The 18,155-nt window shown below is 46.4% G+C and overlaps 1 protein-coding gene across 1 annotated transcript in view; it reads right to left on the bottom strand.

Annotated features, from left to right (window-relative positions):
* The window catches only part of LOC135210722 (mitogen-activated protein kinase kinase kinase kinase 3-like), a 365,691-nt gene that overhangs the window by 224,993 nt on the left and 122,543 nt on the right, over nucleotides 1-18,155 (bottom strand). Inside the window, 2 exon segments of the mRNA XM_064243517.1 lie at nucleotides 13,287-13,436; nucleotides 13,732-13,941. Of these exon segments, the coding sequence (XP_064099587.1) occupies nucleotides 13,287-13,436; nucleotides 13,732-13,941 (360 nt within the window).

Raw genomic sequence — 18,155 nt, 5'->3', positions numbered from 1 at the left:
GTGACCAAAACTCCTTAATCCTCCATTGTAGGGACCGAAGGTGTAGCCTTCCTTGTGGTACTAGCTTCTCCAGGGAGGTTAGGATTCCCAGCACCACCTGCCACTGTCTTGCTGGCTGTGTCTGCTTTCAGAAAGGCATTCACCACTTGTTTGCATTTCTCTACTCTTTGGTCGTCGGGAAGACTTTGGCTTGTGTTGTGTCTATCACCATTCCCAGATATTTCCAAACGTTGACTTGGATCCAACTGCGACTTCTGCTGATTCACAATACCTAGGCTTGTGACAAAGCTGCGGGAGGAGGCGCCCTGTCCTTGAGTAATTTCTCCCTGGACTTTGCTATCACCAGCCAATCGTCCAGATATCTTATTAGCCTGATTCCCCTGAGCATGCGCCCACGCCGACACGAGGGTGAACATCTTGTAAAAACTTGAGGAGACGTTGTCAATCCGAAGCACAGGACCTTGAATTCGAAAGCTTTCCCTGCAAGACTGAAGCAGAGAAATTTCCTTGAAGACTGATGGACCGGTATCTGAAAGTATGCGTCCTTTAGATCGACTGTCAGCATAAAGTCTCCGATTCTGACTGCTTGTAGAACCGTTTTCGGAGTTTCCATCTTGAAACTGGTTTTCCTTATAAACAGATTCAGCGTTGACAGGTCTATTACTGTCCTCCACTCCCCGTTGGCTTTGGGTACCAGGAAAATCCTGCTGTAGAAGCCTTTTGTCGGACTGCATACTTGTTGCACAGCTCCTTTTTCCATCATCTTCTTCATTCGTCCTGCAGAATAGTGGCCTTCTGAGATTTGCGGGCATAAGTGACGTGGGGGTAATGGTTGATCTGTCAGGGGCGGGGTTACCTCGAACGGGATCAAATAACCCGATCCTGAGAACATCCACCACCCACTGCTCTGCCCCTAGTTCCTGCCACACCTTCCAGTGATTTGCCAGGCAACACTGGTGTGGCCGAGTGATGGGAGGCGCCCATCCTATCTTCTTGAGCCTCTCTCTTCCCCTATTGCCCCTTCCTCTGTTGTTTCTATTGTGAAAGGGCCGATGAGTCATCCTCTTTGGGGAAGAGGGTCTTGTGACTCTATTAGGGATGCTATGTCTCACTGTCTTCTTTCGAGACATCTGCTGTTGTTTCTTCCCCCAAACGGCCCAGTAGTTTGACTGTTAGATGTTTTCCTAACTGCCTGTTGCACCAACCTATCGTTAGTGTCCATCCTTCTTCTATCTATCGCCTCTTCCAGTATGACCTCTGGCAACAGCAGTTGCGATTCCAAGATATCCCCATTCCTCATTGCTAACAGGGAATCCAAATCCACATTGCAGCTTAGTCTAGCCAATGCTGCATCTCTCCTCATTAGCAGGGTATTTGCCCAAACATTGGCACTTACGTTGTCAGGTACGCAATCGCCTGGAACCTGACTGTAGTAATCTAATGAACAATGGTTCATCCCACACTACTTTTCCTTGTTGCTTCCGAGGATGCAATTTTCGCCACTGCTGTTGACCAAAGGTCTAACCAAGAAGCAGCCCTGAAAGACAGAAGAAGCTGTTGCTTCTAACGTAGCAGCCTCTTGGTACGTCATCGAAGGCACTCCATTTTAACCTGATCCAAGGTTAATCCAGGCCTTAACCTTACAACATTAGGGTTCATTTGTCTAGACAGCAAAGGACCTTCGGTGTCGTATAATATTTCCTTTGCTTTATCATTGGAGGGGGAATAAATTAAAATGATCTATTAGATCTTAAGGAATTATCCCTCCCTGCAATCTTTGCGTTTACATGTTGCAAGACCGATTCCGCATGACTCGAACAAGGCAATTCATACGACACCTTGGTATCCCTCTTTAGTCCAAATGCCATGTCAATTCCAGGAGGAAGCATACTGGCCGGTGTTTCTGTCTTCTCCGAAAGGTTATTGAATTGACGAATCAAATCAATCACCTCTGCATACGAGGCCAGAAACTCTTGGTTTTCTCCTTCCTCTGGCTCTAGTGTACCATTCTTCGTCACAAGGGATGTTGTCTCGCCTCTATCTTCTGACAGACGGCCCGGAATTCCACGGCGCCTGCCCTACTACGGCCGCGGTCTCTTTGATCTTTGCTGGCCGCTGTTGGCTCGATCCCGGATAGTCAGCAGGGGAACGAGAACGTCTCACTCTTTCTCTGCTCACGGATCTAGAGCGAGAATCTCGTCTAGATCTCCAAGATGAAGGCTCCCTTAAGACAGAGATAAGTTCGTCTCTATTAGTATTGGCATCGTTTTCGAGCGTCGGCGAGCCCGGCCTCGACCTTCTATCCAGACGGACACTGCCTTCCACGAACGTATCCGCCGAGGTTGCCAACTCTCTATTTTTCGTACTTTTAATAGGAGCCTTATCGTCCTTCATACGTATTTTGAACGGCCTTACGGGCGAAACTGGGACCTGCATTCCATCCTCTGCTGCACCTTTCGCCGCCAACGTCGATTTTACCAGAGGTATCGCAGTTTTTGCGATCCGAACTGGCAACTCCGCCTCGGCCGCTAGCTCGCCGGCCGTCACCTCTCTCGCTTGTCGGACTCTTGCGAACGGCTTCGTCTGGCAACCTTGTGCTTAATAGCCACTGATTTTCCGACCTTCTTGCTGACTTGGAAATGACAGTCTTCGTCCGAAGAAGAGGAAGAATTGATTCTTCTCCTCTTGGCCCGAGGATCCGCCAGGAACTCCCGAATCCTCCTCCAACGCTTGACTGGCGCTCGCCGTGACGTTATCGGACTTAGCGATGACGCCGCACTAGAGGAAGAAGACGAAGAAGGCGAATCACACTTTTTCTTTTTGTCTCTCTTAATCATTCTCTTCTCTATATCCTGTAATTTCTGCATTACAGTTTCCATTGACGGGTCAGAAGGCGTATTAGCGTCTGGGTGCAGCGAAAAAGGGCGAGAATCGGTCTGTGACGTCATCACGCCTGCCATCTCGGAGTGTGACGTATGTTGTGACGTCATCCCTCTCGTAGGGAGAGACTGAGAGGTTTCTGCTGGCAACCGCACGTTTGCTGCCAAACTACCTCCCACGTTCTGCATCGCTGTAAATACTGAGTGGGATGGTGAAGCCGCGGCATTAATTCCCATAAATTGCAAACCCGGGGGATGAGGAACATTCAGCGCTGCCGGACCCTGCTGGAACCGTGACGTCATATAATGCGCAAGCAGACCATCCAAGGTTGGTACGCCTGGTAGGCCTAGCGCTGACCACGTACCATCTAACCTATGCGCTTGAGTAGCAGGGGCCTGGAACAAAGATGGCGGATCTCCCCCTCTACTTGCTGGGAACAAAGGAGAGTGCAAATTATTCATAAAATTACCCAAGGCCCCTCCTGACGTTTCCGATACAGAACCGCTAGGAGAAACCGAAGGGGTATGAGACAAATCAAAAGCAGGTGGAGAAACATATGGAGCAGCCTGGTTTATTACCAATACAAAAGAAGCCGGTAAGGTTTGGTCATCCAAAGATGGCGTCACCCCCTTCCTTTTGTATTGGCTTTTCCCATAGAACTTCTTCCACTGTTCCACCGACCAACCGCGACAAACAGAACACGGATTAGTAACCGTACATACGTTTTCCCTGCACCTACTACACGTTGGATGAGGATCCGTCGACACCGAAGTTAGGAACCTAGAACATGGAAAGCCACCGACTCCTGGGCATTTCCTTTGTCTCCTCTTCGAAACAGTAGACGATCCCGATGTTGAGGCAAAATTCTCCATCATACCACGTATACACTCTTACCACACACTGATCACACTTGGAGAAAGAAAAGGAATGAAAAATAAAAAAATGAAAAATGAAATGGATAAAGAACGGGCAAACTGAAAAACCGGCTTTAAATGAGATAGACAGTAACACGTCTTATCTTAAAGGCGGTAGGAAAATAACTGGTGGGTCACAGGTAGCCGTGGGCATTCTGGGTATACATGCCCCGTGACCTGGTATAGATGCCATTAGTCCCTGGATCTCACAAGTGTAATTTTAATTCTACCGATTTCCAGCTTGGCGCTAGTAAATCCTAATGTTAAGACCGAAGGTTTGTTTCGTGTATGAACAAGTGAATTTTTTAGCACTTTATGGAGTGAAATCTAGCAAGAAATTGCCATTCCCATTTGGTAACACTGGCCTGCCCACATTTTATGTTGTTATTGAAGTTGTGTTCGCCGCATTCTTTAATTTTACCCATATAAACGAGTCAATTATGTGGCATCCAAAAGCCCCGATTCTTTTACTCTTATGGGAAAGAAGCCTAAAAGTCAGATGAAGGTTATTACGTGTAATATATTAACGTGTTGTGAAGAAAAGAGGCCCACATGAGCATGCATATGTAGGCTTCTAGCTGTAATCCATAGGCTAATAGGCTACATATGTACAGTAGCACGTATACTATATATATTTTTAAGACTAATGTTGTAAAAAAACTTTGAAACTATCTTGAATTTAGTTTAAGGTGATAGTTGAAGACATATTTGGTGTCTGAACTAAAGTAGGCAGTTATAAAGATTGGAATAGTGGTCTTGGGTGGGTTAACTATTAAGGTAGGCAGTTTTTAGCAATTTTTGAGGGGGGTACAAGGATAACACGGGTATTTACTTCTGGGCCCTATCCCCTGCGATTATCGAGGTCCTACTGTAAATGAAAAAAACATGAAAAAAGGAAAAAAAGTGTTTTTGCTGCATAAGTGATGTTTAATTACCCAATTATGCGCTCATAATACAAACAAAACAAATATGCATCTTTTCCATGGCTCTTTTAAAGTTATGTTTTATTCCATTGTATCCAATAATATTCAACGTACATATTCTCATATTGCAATTCTATTAGAAAATACAAAATAGCAATCAATGTTTTGGTTTGGGAATCAGCTGAGGGTGATTATGAGGCAAGTTTATTTCGCCATATTTAACACAGTTCAGAGTGATTTTCTAGATACTTTATTTATATGGGACAAGGTTATTATTATATGAAGTGTCTTTTAGTTGAAATAGGACTAAATATGACAATTTGTCGAAAATTGCATTTTTCCTAACTATACAAACCTGAGGTCCTTTAACAATAGGAAGTAGCTAGCGGCAGCTGGAACGGTCGTAAGCTTCAAACAAGGGGAGAACGGTAGTTAACTGCTTGTCCGACAGTGGGAGGTAAACAAATCACTTTTGCTTTTGGCCCATGCAAAATACGCAGAGTGAGGGGTGGCATGAGGAGGGACTATATGTAAAGGACCTCAGGTTTGTATAGTTAGGAAAAATGCAATTTTCGACAAATTGTCATTTGTTCCGATACGTAATACAAACCATCGGTCCTTTAACAATAGGAAGACTCACTTCTTGGTGGGAGGAATCTGAGTCTTTTGATGAACAGACTGGTGTTCGTCCATCCCTGGAATGCCTCCTTGCGTCGTAAGAGCGAGGGAGAGGGATCCAAGCCTCTGTCCGATTGATCGGGTGGGTGCACGCAGGATCAATGGTCAGACCTCTGGGCCGAGTACTAAGAGAGGGGCAAGCGTATCTCTTCGTACCAGCAAAGCAAGAACTTGTTCCTGTTTGCAAGAGGCAACATACAGTATGGGTTGTCTCAAGCCGGCATCCACTTCCTCCCACCCCCTTTGTTGGAGGAAGTGGTGGATATACGCTCCTATCCCTAGTGAAAGGGATAGGATGGGGCTCGTGTTGAGTAGCTCACCTGCATCTTGTCCTTATCCAGCAAGGGTGACGACCGTGCCCTCTAACCACAGGTAGAGGGGAAGAAAAAGATGGGAAGAGGAGCCAGTTCACACTCTCATTCACTCATCCATTCTTACGGTCACACCAGGACTCGATGCTGTTCAGCCACCTGCGAGGGTCTGGGTTCGCTACACAACGTGTTTGAGCAGCCACCACGGGTCCCCAAGGAAAAATATCCAAGGACCTGTGGGGCAATATCAAATATGAGAAGGAAGGGCATGTGGTCTGGTTGGACCAGACCCCTGCCTTCAGTACCTGCGCCACGGAAAAGTTCTTGCGGACAAGGCAGCATTTCTTCGCATCGAAGGCGTCGAAGTCCATTAGGGAGGGATTGTGAACAACTCGAACCAATCGTCAGGGACCGAAGGGTTCTTGAGTCTTCGCTACGAAGTTCGGTACGAAATCGAGCGTCACGGATCCCCATCCCCTGGATGCTTGACTTCGCAGGAGAAGTCATGCAGTTCCTCAAGAGGAAAAGAAGGAAATAGTCCCGCATGACCTATCCCTCTTCTCTTACTTCGGTTGATGTCCAGTACCCCATACTGGTCTGTCCGTTTGCCACGAAGAGTCCTCGCATCCTTCCTATCCCCAATGCAGCGAAGTTCTTCGGTAGTGGATAGGACACCGACTCCATTTGGTGGGTGTCGATGGTATGGGTTACTGTGACAAGCTATAAAAACGAAGTAATGATTGCTCTGTAACAAAACCGAACTAAGTCAACAGCGTAGTTCGTAACTGACTCGGGGTGGGCGTGACAGCTGCCGACTGACTGCGTTCGGGTAAGAGGCAATTGTTGGTTCCAAGCATCCGAGTAAGTCACGTGACCTTCGCCTTTAAAGGGGGTTATGCCGAGAGACCAAACAAATAATGTATTTGTTTTTGATCACCAATGCCGGACAGCGAGGTGATTATTCTCTTAAAGGGCATGTGCCCAAACAGCGAAAGTCAATTGTTGCCTTCTAGAGACCGAGGTCCCTGAAGGCAAAACATCTCATAGTTGTTGAATCTCAGCTAAGGAGAAAACAACACTATGTACCGTTGAAGACGAAGGTAGATATTGATGCAACCTACGTCTTCACAGACGAATCGAGAGAAGGATTCTCAAGATTCATAACCTGTGCTTACAAATGACTGAAAACGCTAACCGCTATTTCATTGCTGTCCGGGTGAGAAGTCGTAGTTGCAATGAAAGCGGGGCGTTCTTCAGTAATGAAAACACAGGGAAAGCCGCCTGAAGAACTGTTTTCTCAGGGCTGAACATTTGGAAGTAGAGCTGTCAGGTCGGAGAGTAGGCGATGTCTTCGCACATCTTGTAATTCGGGTTGAACAATGAACAATTGTTACACTACGAATACGAGATATTTTGAAGACAAAAACTCAGATGTCTGCCAAATCATTTTCGCATTATCGCAGTGCGATGCAGCGGGGAGACTTGGGTACAGCTTCTGTTACCGTGCGGTAAACAGAAAAGATGAAAGAGTGCAAAGATATCTCTGTTGAAAAATTCTCGCAATGTCGAAGCGATGGAATCTAGCGTCACAGCAGTAGATGGTCCTTTCATTATTGCGAGAATCCCCGTTAATCAGAGACCTAAGTCCATGATTGTTGGGCGAGATACGGTTCGGTAGTCAATCAAGCAGGGAGAGAGAGAGGACATAACTGACCGTGCATCTCGGAGGCCCAGCTGATACTGAGCTGCTGTCAGGCAGTTCAATACGCAGTAGTTGAGCCTGAGCTCTCGCTGACTCGTCATCCTGAGTTGCCAGGTAATCCATTATTCCACGAAGGAATGCGTTCGGCTAGAACTACCGGCCATAAAAGATATGCTCGAGCAATTATATTTTAGGGCGAAACGAAATTTCGGAAAATATAAAAGTTGAAATGGTGTTTGTCGTGGACAAAACCATAAGTATATAAAATTGAAACTGCAAAAACTCCTGGAGGTTGCAGGCAACCCCCGAGTTGCAGTTCAATTAGAATACTTCTCTTCTAAGTCGCAATCCGTAGATTAACTAGGGATATGCGCCTACCCCCTCGGACAATTCAATGCTTAGTAGAATCATGTCGGGCGAGGTTAATATACGTAGTATATTTGTAGGATTCTGAACAACGATCTCCATCCTAAATTCTTCCTTTCAAGAAAACAAAAATAAGGAATTGGAGATCGACCACCTTCGGATCTCTATCAAAGAGAGTGAAGGAGGAAGTCTTCCTCGAAGGAAAGCTTCAATGGTGAACAGAAACAAAGACGATAGTTCAAGCCAAACTGGATATTCCCGTCCGATCTTCTCTATTCCAGGTTTTGGTTGCCTACTGTGAGAAAGTTTTTTCGCACAGCAGCAGTCTTCTTCCCAATGCTAGAATTCCAGGGAATTCGAGCATAGGCGAGGTTTCCCGATTATCGTGTAAGCATATCGGGGATTCTCGTCTCTCACTTTGGACCGTGGTCTCGCCTAAGTGTTTGGAAGATCGTAAAAAACTCGAACACTCTGAATGCGCTAGAAATTCCGTAGAATTCTAAGCAGTCTGCGAAACCCCCACCGAATTCGTCAAACGATATCGGCTGGTGGTCCTCTCGATTCCGTAGAAATCGAGAATGGGGCAGGATCCCTCCTCAACGGACGACCGGGGCTTACGTCAGGTAGGACCCACAAAGGTCCCCCCGGTAGCGCAAGTCCCGAACGTGGGAGTCCTACAGAGAAATCTCTGTAGGGGGATCCCTCCCCTTTCCCTCGTAGCCGTAAGGAGAGAGGGAATGGGGGAGGAATTGGATACTCGCTCCCGCCGTTCCCCAGTGGAATAGCAGTTGGAGGAGAGTAGGAGCAGCCATCGCCTGGCGGCGATGGCCTCTCAGAGTCTGGGAAAACGTATCGTCAGGAGAAAACGTTTTCCCGCGGAGGGTTACGAACTCTCACTGTAGGTAAGGGTCTGCCGCCACTGCGAACGTCGTCTGGGTGGGGCTGATCGACCTGACGGATGACGGGAGAGAGCCGATACCGTCCTCCGACTCATTCCAGTCCTCGCGAGGTCGAAACCTCTCAGGAGGACCGAAGGAGTATTTAATACGGTGTCCGAAAGACACGTAGAAACGCCGCTGTCGCAGTAGAGGAGGTGGAAGTAGCTTTGATCGACGGCCAGAACTGAGAGATCCTTCTTGTCGGCCGGAACGAGAGACTGGTTCGAGACAGAATCGGCAAGCTCCGATCGCGGCAGACCCACCCAGTCGGTTGGGGTCCCTCTCGGGCCCCAAAACGACCTCGAGCAGAGACATGGGCTCTGCTGGTTGGGAGCGGCGATCCTTTCGCAAGGTCACCCTTATGCTGACGAATCAGCTTAATGACTTCTGCAAATTCCTCTGTATCTCGGGAGTAACCGCGTCTTGCGGAGTAGGACCGTCCAGTCCCTCCAGCAAGAACAGATCCCGAGATACTCCTCCTTCAGAAGGAAGGAGGAACAGCGGCAGACCCCTGACGGTCGCCTCCAGCTACTTGCGCGTATGTCCTGGTCGGTCCTAGAACCGTGCCTGGTCCATACGGCGTCATAGCGGGATCGCGAGCGGCGCACCTCTCGCGATCACTCATAGGTACCCCCCTCGCTCCTCCCGTGTAGCCCGAGGAGGTTTGAAGGTACAGGAGAGGCAAACCTGACGCTCCCCCCTAGCTCGCTGGGCAGGACCAGCGTGCTTGGAGGGCTGCTGCTGATCGTCAACCCGCGGTGGCGATCAGCAGCAGGCCTAGCCTTGCCGCTCGCCTGGGGCGAGAGGCTCGGTTGAGAAACGTCGACGCTGATCTCTAGCGTCAGGCGAGCTGTTGCTGTTACCGTAACCTCCCCCGCCCGGTCCCGATGGGAGCGGGGCGTCAGGTGACCGGCTAGGCTCTGCTGTCGCGGTGAGACCGGCGAGCGTCCTCTCGGCGCGTCGAGCCGCTGTACCAGCCGTGGCTGGTACCGACGGCCGCGGGGGACCCCTTCCTTGCCTCACTCGTGGCTGGTCAGCGGACCGTCACGTCAACCCCGAGCAGCCAGCTGGTCGCTGCGAAGAGCGTCACTGGCCTGGCGAGAGTCATCTGCACGACTCTTGCCAGTCTTCTACTCGCGCTTCGGTCTTGACGGCGAGCGAGCTCGGGTGTCAAGACTTTGGCTGGACGGTCTCCCGCGGCCGTCCACTCGGTACTTCTCACTAACGAGGAAGCCGAGGCGGATCCTGGTTTAAACGCAGAACCGCTTGAACAGGCGACGAAGTGCCAGCCGAAGCTGGTACTCCTCTGGTCCCCGTCTTCTTCTCCTTTGGTAGAAGAAGAGACGGGCCCTGTTCCCGAGGGAGCAGGAGGACCAGCAGAGAGCTCCCCGAATCGCCGGAGCGAGATGGGCCCTTAGAAGGTCCCGAAGGAGCCTTCTTTTAGGGGGGAAAACAGGGGGTTACCAGCTGGTCGCTGCAAGAGCGGCCGCTGCCTGGCGAGAGTCACCTGAGCGGGTTCTCTCACCAGCCTTCTGCTCCGTGCCCGCGTCTTGGCGCGAGCGAACTCTGGCGCCACAAACTTGGCTGCACGGGCTCCCGAGGGAGAACGTACACTCGGGATCTCTCACGCGAACGAGAGACCGAGCCGGAACCTGCGTAGCGGCATCGCCGCTAGCACCAGGCGAGGGACAGTACCAGAGACTAACCGATACTCCTCTGGTCCCCGTCTATCTTTCCTTACGGAAGGGGAGACGGACCCCGCTCCCGAAGGAGCAGGAGGACCAGCAGAAAGGACCCCCCGTCCCACCGGGTGGACGGGGCCCTTAGAAGTTTCCCGAAGGAGACTTTTTTTAGGGGGGAAGGCAGCCTTCTTCTTTTCTGCTTATGGGCCTTAGAAGTCGAAAGGGGAAGAGGCAGCAGCAGACGATGAAGACGAAGATGACAGCTTCCTCTTCTTCCTCTTCCTCGTCAGCTCACGCAGGACAGTCGTCAGGTCTCCATCCAGGCCGGAGCCGGGGCTATTGCCGAAGCAACACGGCCCCGACTGCACCTTTCCGGAAGGACCTGGGACTGGGGAAGACACACCGTGGCAGGACCAGCATGGACAGGCTCAGGAACCAGGAGCGACAGAAACAGCAACCAGCTCAGGAGCGGCAGGAACAGCGGCAACCCCCCCCCCCCCCCAGCGGTAGACCCAGAAGGGACAGCCAAGCCAACAGCGGGAATCACATCAGCAGCGGGAATCACATCAGCGGCAGCCCAGCGATCGCCTCGTAGAATCATCGGCAGCCAGCGAACCTGGGTACTGGCGGCCGGTCCAGGGGCGAGCTGCTGGAACAGCGGAAGTCTGGGGCAGGCAACATGAAAGAAAACAGGCGGCGGCGGCAACCCCCCCTCGGTACGGCGGCGGGCCCTAGTAGCGGCAGACGGCGTCACCGACACAGCATGGGGAGTGTAGACAGGAGGGGGGGGCAGCATAAGCGGCCGTAGTAGTAATGGAGACCGCCCCAGACCTCGCTAAACGCTGCAGCAAGCCCGTGGATGCTAGGCACGCCCTGCCGCCGCGGTGGTCCATACCTGTCCAAGGTCGTCTCCCACGGATGTAGCACCTGCCCGGTAGCAGATAGATAGATTAGTAAGAGGGGTTCCCTCACGCACGGGGGGAAGACATGCCCCACCCCGAACGCAAGGAAGACCCCAAATACAAAATACAACGAGAAGCTGAGCGGGGGGCAGGAAGGAAGACGAAGAATCGGATACCAAGGGAGTCGCGGGAGAGCTTTCCGACGACTTCCTGGCAGACCTTCGCTTCCCCCACCCCCGCACAGCAGTGAAAAGTAATATGAAAATGAAACAGAATACTGCCCTTGCGATTCACTTCATAGAACTTATCGAAAAGATCAAAGAACTTAAAGGGGAAAAGATCAATTCCCGGGTAAGAACGGAAACTTGATCCAAATAATATGATGCTATCATAAAATATATATGAAATGAAACAGAATACTGCACTTGCGATTTCACTTTCACAGAAAAATCGTAAGGATCAATTCCCGGGTAAGAGCAAAAATTGATCCAAATTAAATTTATGCAAATAAATAAATGAAAATGAAAAGAATACTGTATTGCGAATCCACTTTCATTGCATTTTATCATACAAAATAAAAGGCTCGTGCCGAGCGCAATCACGCTCTCGGTAACGAACGCACAGGGCAAAAATAAAAAATAATGAAATAAAAAAGTACTTACATTTTTCAATTACACACTTTCGCCCAAAATACATGACTCGGCGCGAGTGCGCCCGCCCTCGGCACCGAGACATAATTCAAGGGTTCAATTCATGAAAAGAGAGGAAATCGCTGCATCTACGGCGATAGCTCCATGTTGGTTCATAATTAAGTAATGAAAATGAAAACAGTGTACTTAGTTTCATTTTCAAGTCAAACAAACCATTAGTAGAAAACACAATATAAACAAAGCATACGACGATGAAGCGGGCAGAGAGCGATGACGAACACGTCCTTCACACCCGCGGCCGAAAGCAAAAGTGATTTGTTTACCTCCCAGTCGCGCGGCACGCGACTGTCGGACAAGCAGTTAACTACCGTTCTCCCCTTGTTCGAAGCTTACGACCGTTCCAGCTGCCGCTAGCTACTTCCTATTGTTAAAGGACCGATGGTTTGTATTACGTATCGGAACAATTAATAATTTTTTGTTAATGGTATTAGGTAATTTTTGTGTAAAAAAATCAACAGATACCGTTTGCTATTTTCACTTAATTTCATCATAATACGATGTTCTTTCATGCCCAGTAATTTTATTTACCGTTGAGTATGATGGCATATTGAACTTCAAGGGTCTTTCATCCATGTTGCTGATGCATGATAATTTATAGTCATTAGTAGCTTGAACATTTTCTTCTCAGCTTCAGCTACAATTTCTAGCTTAAATTTACCAGTATTCTTCCTTGCAGATCTTTTCTCCATAGGGAATATGGGTAAAATGTAAAAATATATCAGGCCTATTCTACTTAACGTCATTTGTAACATATCTATGGTGACTTTTCACTATCATACAATGGTTGAAATGCAAGCAAAACAGCTGTTGTTACTGATTCAATGGTTATACAACAAGTATAATACGTATTACTTATGATACTTTAATCTTTCTCTTTTATTATTTTAACTTATTTAACCTGATGAGATACATAATTATTTTTTAATGTTGGAAAATTTGGGGGTTACACGATACGCGGGATCACTCTTTACGAGTATATACGGTAAACACTATGGTAAAGGTAGTTAGTTTTGGATGACTTCCCAAGTCCCAAAATAGAATATTCATAAGTCCTTTCTATTAAGCATGTTATGGGCATAGTTCTCACAGGTCTTATATATACACCCAAAATTAAGGGTGAAAAGGTTGGTCATGAGGCCTGTCAATTTCTATCTCACATTTACAAAATGAGGCAGTAAAACCTTTAATAATGGTAAGAAATCTACAAGGGAATACAGAAAATAAAGTGTACAAAGCTATTACATTCTTTCAGAATGACTAAAAACAAAAGCATAACATACCTCTAGCTCGGGTGGATACGAGTGTTGTGGATTATGAGCTTTTTGTAAGAGCTCAATCGCTAACCACTTTGGAAGGTCTGCAGCTACAAATGGATGCATTAAAAGCTTATCTGCAGTAGGTCTTCTTTTGGGATTTTTAGTTAATGCCAACTGAAAACAAAAAAGTAACCTTGAAGTCTGCTGTCATTACTAAAAGTTTTTAATCATTACCAGTTAATACATTAAGAAAATACACCCAAACCTATTTCAATATAGTAATTATAAATAAAAAAGGTCCGATGTACAAATGGAGGAAACTAAACAACAATACAGCATGACTTGTAATGGAATGCAATACCTACGTGAAAATTATGTCTAATGAAAACATTAATCAGATGACATTTAAAATCTTATCTACTGCTTACAGATTTCTAAGGAAGCTGATTCACAATACTGTACAATTTACCTTTACAAAATTATGGAAGTTTTGTGTCCACTTCGATTTATCTTTTAAGGTTGGTGGCTTGAATCCACTTTTGGACATGAGAAACAGAGCCCGCATTGGATGAAGGTCAAACATGGGAGGCTGCAATTCTGCTAATTCAATAGCTGTGATTCCAACAGCCCATATATCACAAAGCTGATTGTATCCACCTTTCCTTTCGACAGCAGCAACCTACAAAAGAAATAAAATGTACATAAAAATTTGCATTTTGTCTTGTAATTTGATTATCATTTCTTCGATTTATAACACAGCTTCTATGATATACTATACAAAAAGATGCACAATACATGGAGTAGTTACATACTACAAAATCATAATTACCACTAACAAACCCAAAAAAATCTAAACACCATAGAGAAAAGAAAATATTTATGATATCACAGAGGGATTATGTGATTATTGCATAGTCCTTTAAAAAATAAAGAAATGGAAAAAAATGAAGCTGAAGAGAATGGAATTATTATAATAATATGAAGGTAGTTCTTTCATAATCTAAACAGAAGATGCCAACATGACAAACCAGGTAAGATAGTGGCTTTGAAAAAGTTAAGTATATGTCATTATGATAATTAAAAATGGTAAGGTTCTTGACAAATAAATATGACAAATTTTAAAATTAATTTGTCTTTTTCATAGCTAACAAACCTTCGGTCTTAACAATAGGATATTTCCAAGGGAAGCTGGTAAACCAGTTAATACAATCTGAGATTGTAAGCAAGGCATTTGTGAGATCTGGCAATGCCTGCGCATCCGAGGTGAGATCTGGTCGAAGACCACGTCTCAACTGCTAGGGAACTGGGCATTCAAAGGTTGGCCTGAGTATAGACACTCGTCAACTTATGATTTTTCAAAGGTATGAATATTTGTTCAGGGTGCTCCGGGACGCAATCCACGAGTCCAAATTTTGTTGTGAGAGCCTGCCTCAACTTAGTTCATTTCTGCCATTATCAACGCTGGACAACATTGTACTGAAGCTAGAGACACTATGCATCCCAGCTTCTTTGTACCTACACTAGTGCTAAGATTTCATCTCCTGTGCTGCGATTCATTCGTGTTTTTATTGTGAAATATTTACAGCATCCATTAATACATCACAGCTAATGGCAAGCGCAAGGCCACTGATGAGAGTGGTAGTGTTCAAAACTGGCAAGCCATCTCAATGGAAACCAAAGTTGCTGTAATAAAGAGATTAGAAAGTGGTGACAAAATGGTTGATGTAACACGCCACTATAAGATGAATCACTTGACATCACACAAATAATACTGAACGTACTGACTTTAAAGTACAGGAAGTTTAACTTAGGAACAATATGAACTTATGAACAGCCGTTCAGAAAGTAATTCATTCATAAGTAGAGGAGCATCTGATGATAATACTGTATACAGGTAGTCGTCTACTTACGCCCTATGCAACTTATGACAGACCGACTTTACGACAGCTATGACAAAATATAATAATATTAATTTTATATTTTGGATTAAATACGTCGAGCGTGCGTACGACAGTTTTTTCCGCTAACGGGAGCGCGCTTACCTCCGAGAGATGCTCAGCTTTCGGCAGTGTTTCTGTGTGTTTGAGTCCTTGTGGTTAGCCTATATTGTACATTGTTTCTTTGCTCCAAACCCCAATCAAAGATGTCTTCAAAAAGAAAATCTTGCTCAATTTCCAAGCCTGCTAAGAAAGCAAGAAAAGCTATTGATCTAAAAATGAAAATGAAAGTGATAAAGCAGTCTGAAGGGGGGAAGAAAGTGAGTGTAATAGCCCGCGATCTTCACCTTACCTGTATTCTATTCTGTAGGACGAAATTTTGCAAAGGATAAGGAAACGTATTCGTTGAAGAAGTAAAGGGTTCAGCAACCTTGATGGATCAAAGCTGTGAATAAGGAATCAAACAACAAAGTGGACCCATAGACGAAATGGAAAAACTATTAAATGTGTGGATTGAAAGCCAACTTCAAAAACGTGTCCCATTAAGCCTTCACATACTGCAAAATGTTATTGTTAGTATACAATAAGGTTTTGTACATACTTACCTGGCAGATATATACTTAGCTATACGTCTCTGACGTCACGACAGAATTCAAAACTCGCGGCACACGCGACAGGTAGGTCAGGTGATCTACCTTACCCGCCGCTGGTTGGCGATGTAAGAACCAATCTCACCTTTCCAGCCAGAATTTTTCCTTCCATTCCGAGGTCTCCTGAGGGGAGGCTGGGCGGGCCATCAATCGTATATATCTGCCAGGTAAGTATGTACAAAACCTTATTGTATACTAACAATAACATTTTTGTTTTTGTACATGAACTTTCCTGTCAGATATATACTTAGCTGATTGACACCCTTGGTGGAGGGAAAGAGACAGCAATATAAATATGGAAAAAAGGGGAAAACAACACTAGTTGTAGGATGTAAAAACAACCTTGGTTCTTACCTGTTTAGGCAGAAGACTTCGTAGTTACTGTCTATGAGTCTGCGTTGCCTTAAGAGCTTCAGCGAGGGCGTGACCTACAGCTGACAGACTCTTTGGGTCTATCAAAGGGATTTGGTTGTCCGCTTACTTGATAGAATCCGAGCAGGATCTGTCAACGGGGATTCGAGCCCACTTATATGACAGAAACCTAACCACTATCATTGCAAGGAGCTCAAACATACACCGATCACCTAACCAATCTATCATTGTTAGCACTACGAAATGAAAAACATGCCTACCCGCATGTTCTTTCAAACAACCAAAACTTACAACCTAACAAGGGGAAAAATATATACTACTAAGGATATGTCTCAGCTCCTGCCCCAGCACCGAATCCGCCGATACGTACGGGCCTAACCCGAAGTCACTTTTTCATACGTAATTTTGACGTCTCTCAGATAGTGGTTTGCAAAGACTGAGTTGCAACGCCAGAATGTTGCCTTCATAATATTACTCAGGGATATGTTTTTGTTAAAAGTCAATGACGTGGCAATAGCTCTTACCTCATGAGCTTTGACCTTAAGAACTTTGTATTGACTTTCCTCACATATGCATGCCGCTTCTTTCACCAGGCTTCTGATAAAGAAAGAAAAAAAGCGCATTCTTCGAAAGTGTCCTCCTTGGATCTCTTACAGAGCACCAAAGGTTGACATCATTGCCCTTAAGTTTTTTCTTTCTCTGTAGATAGAATTTCAAACTTCTTACTGGGCAAAGAGACCTCTCTGCTTCCTCGCCTACTAATGCAGACAATCCTTGTACTTCAAAGCTCCTAGGCCAAGGATTTGAGGGTTCTCGTTCTTGGCTAAGAACGAAGGAAGGAATGGAACAGATAGCTGCATCTCCTCTGAATCCCACATTTCCTTCTAGTGCATGGAGTTCACTAACCCTTTTTGCGGAAGCCAATGCCATGAGGAAATTGTCTTCTTCGTGAGGTCTCTAAACGATGCAGACTGAGGCGGTTCGAACTTATTGGACCTCAGGTAACGTAGCACTACATCCAGATTCCAACTCGGAACCCCTGGAGAAACCTTCTTGGATGTTTCAAACGATCTTATTAGATCATGAAGGTCCTTATCTTCTGAAATGTTTAAGTTTCTGTGCTAAACACTGCAGATAGCTATGCTACGATAGCCTTTAATGGTTGATACCGCCAATCCACTTTCTTCCCTAAGGAAAAGTAAGAAGTCTGCTATTTGTGTCACAAAGGTACTGGAAGAGGAAAAGTGATGGTTCCTACACCATCGCCGAAAGACGTCCCACTTCGATTGGTAGACTCTAAGGGTAGAAGGCCTTCTTGCTGCTGCGATAGCCGTTGCAACTCTTGCCGAAAAGCCTCTCGTTCTGACTAACTTTTGACAGTCTGAAGCCAGTCAGATCTAGAGCGGGGAGGTTTTTGTGATACCTCTCGAAGTGGGGTTGTCTGAGCAGATCGATCCTCTGTGGTAATGTTCTCGGAAGATCTACTAACCATTCCAGTACCTCTGTGAACCATACTTGTGCGGGCCAGAACGGGGCTACCAGCGTCATCCTTGCTGCCTCCGATTCTGCAAATTTCTTTAGTCTCTCTCCCAGTATCTTGAATGGAGGAAAAGCATACGTGTCTAGACCCTTCCAATCTAGTAGGAACGCGTCTATCGACACTGCCCTCGGGTCCGATATCGGAGAGCAGTAGTTGGCTATCCTCATATTCTTGGCTGTGGCGAAGAGGTCTATATGAGGTTTGCCCCAAAGCTTCCACAGGTCCTGGCAAACATCTTCGTGCAGAGTCCACTCTGCCGGCAGGACTTGATCTTTCCTGCTTAGGAGGTCTGCTCTGACGTTCTTTTCTCCTGTACGAACCTGGTAAGGAGACAAATCTTCCTTTTTTCTGCCCAAAGCAGAAGTTCTTTTGCTGTCTCGTACAGGGAGAAAGA

Source organism: Macrobrachium nipponense, chromosome 4 (genome assembly GCF_015104395.2).
Source record: "Macrobrachium nipponense isolate FS-2020 chromosome 4, ASM1510439v2, whole genome shotgun sequence".
NCBI lineage: Eukaryota > Metazoa > Arthropoda > Malacostraca > Decapoda > Palaemonidae > Macrobrachium > Macrobrachium nipponense.
Note: the sequence above shows the minus strand (reverse complement) of the source record. Positions and strands in the feature narration are given on the sequence as shown.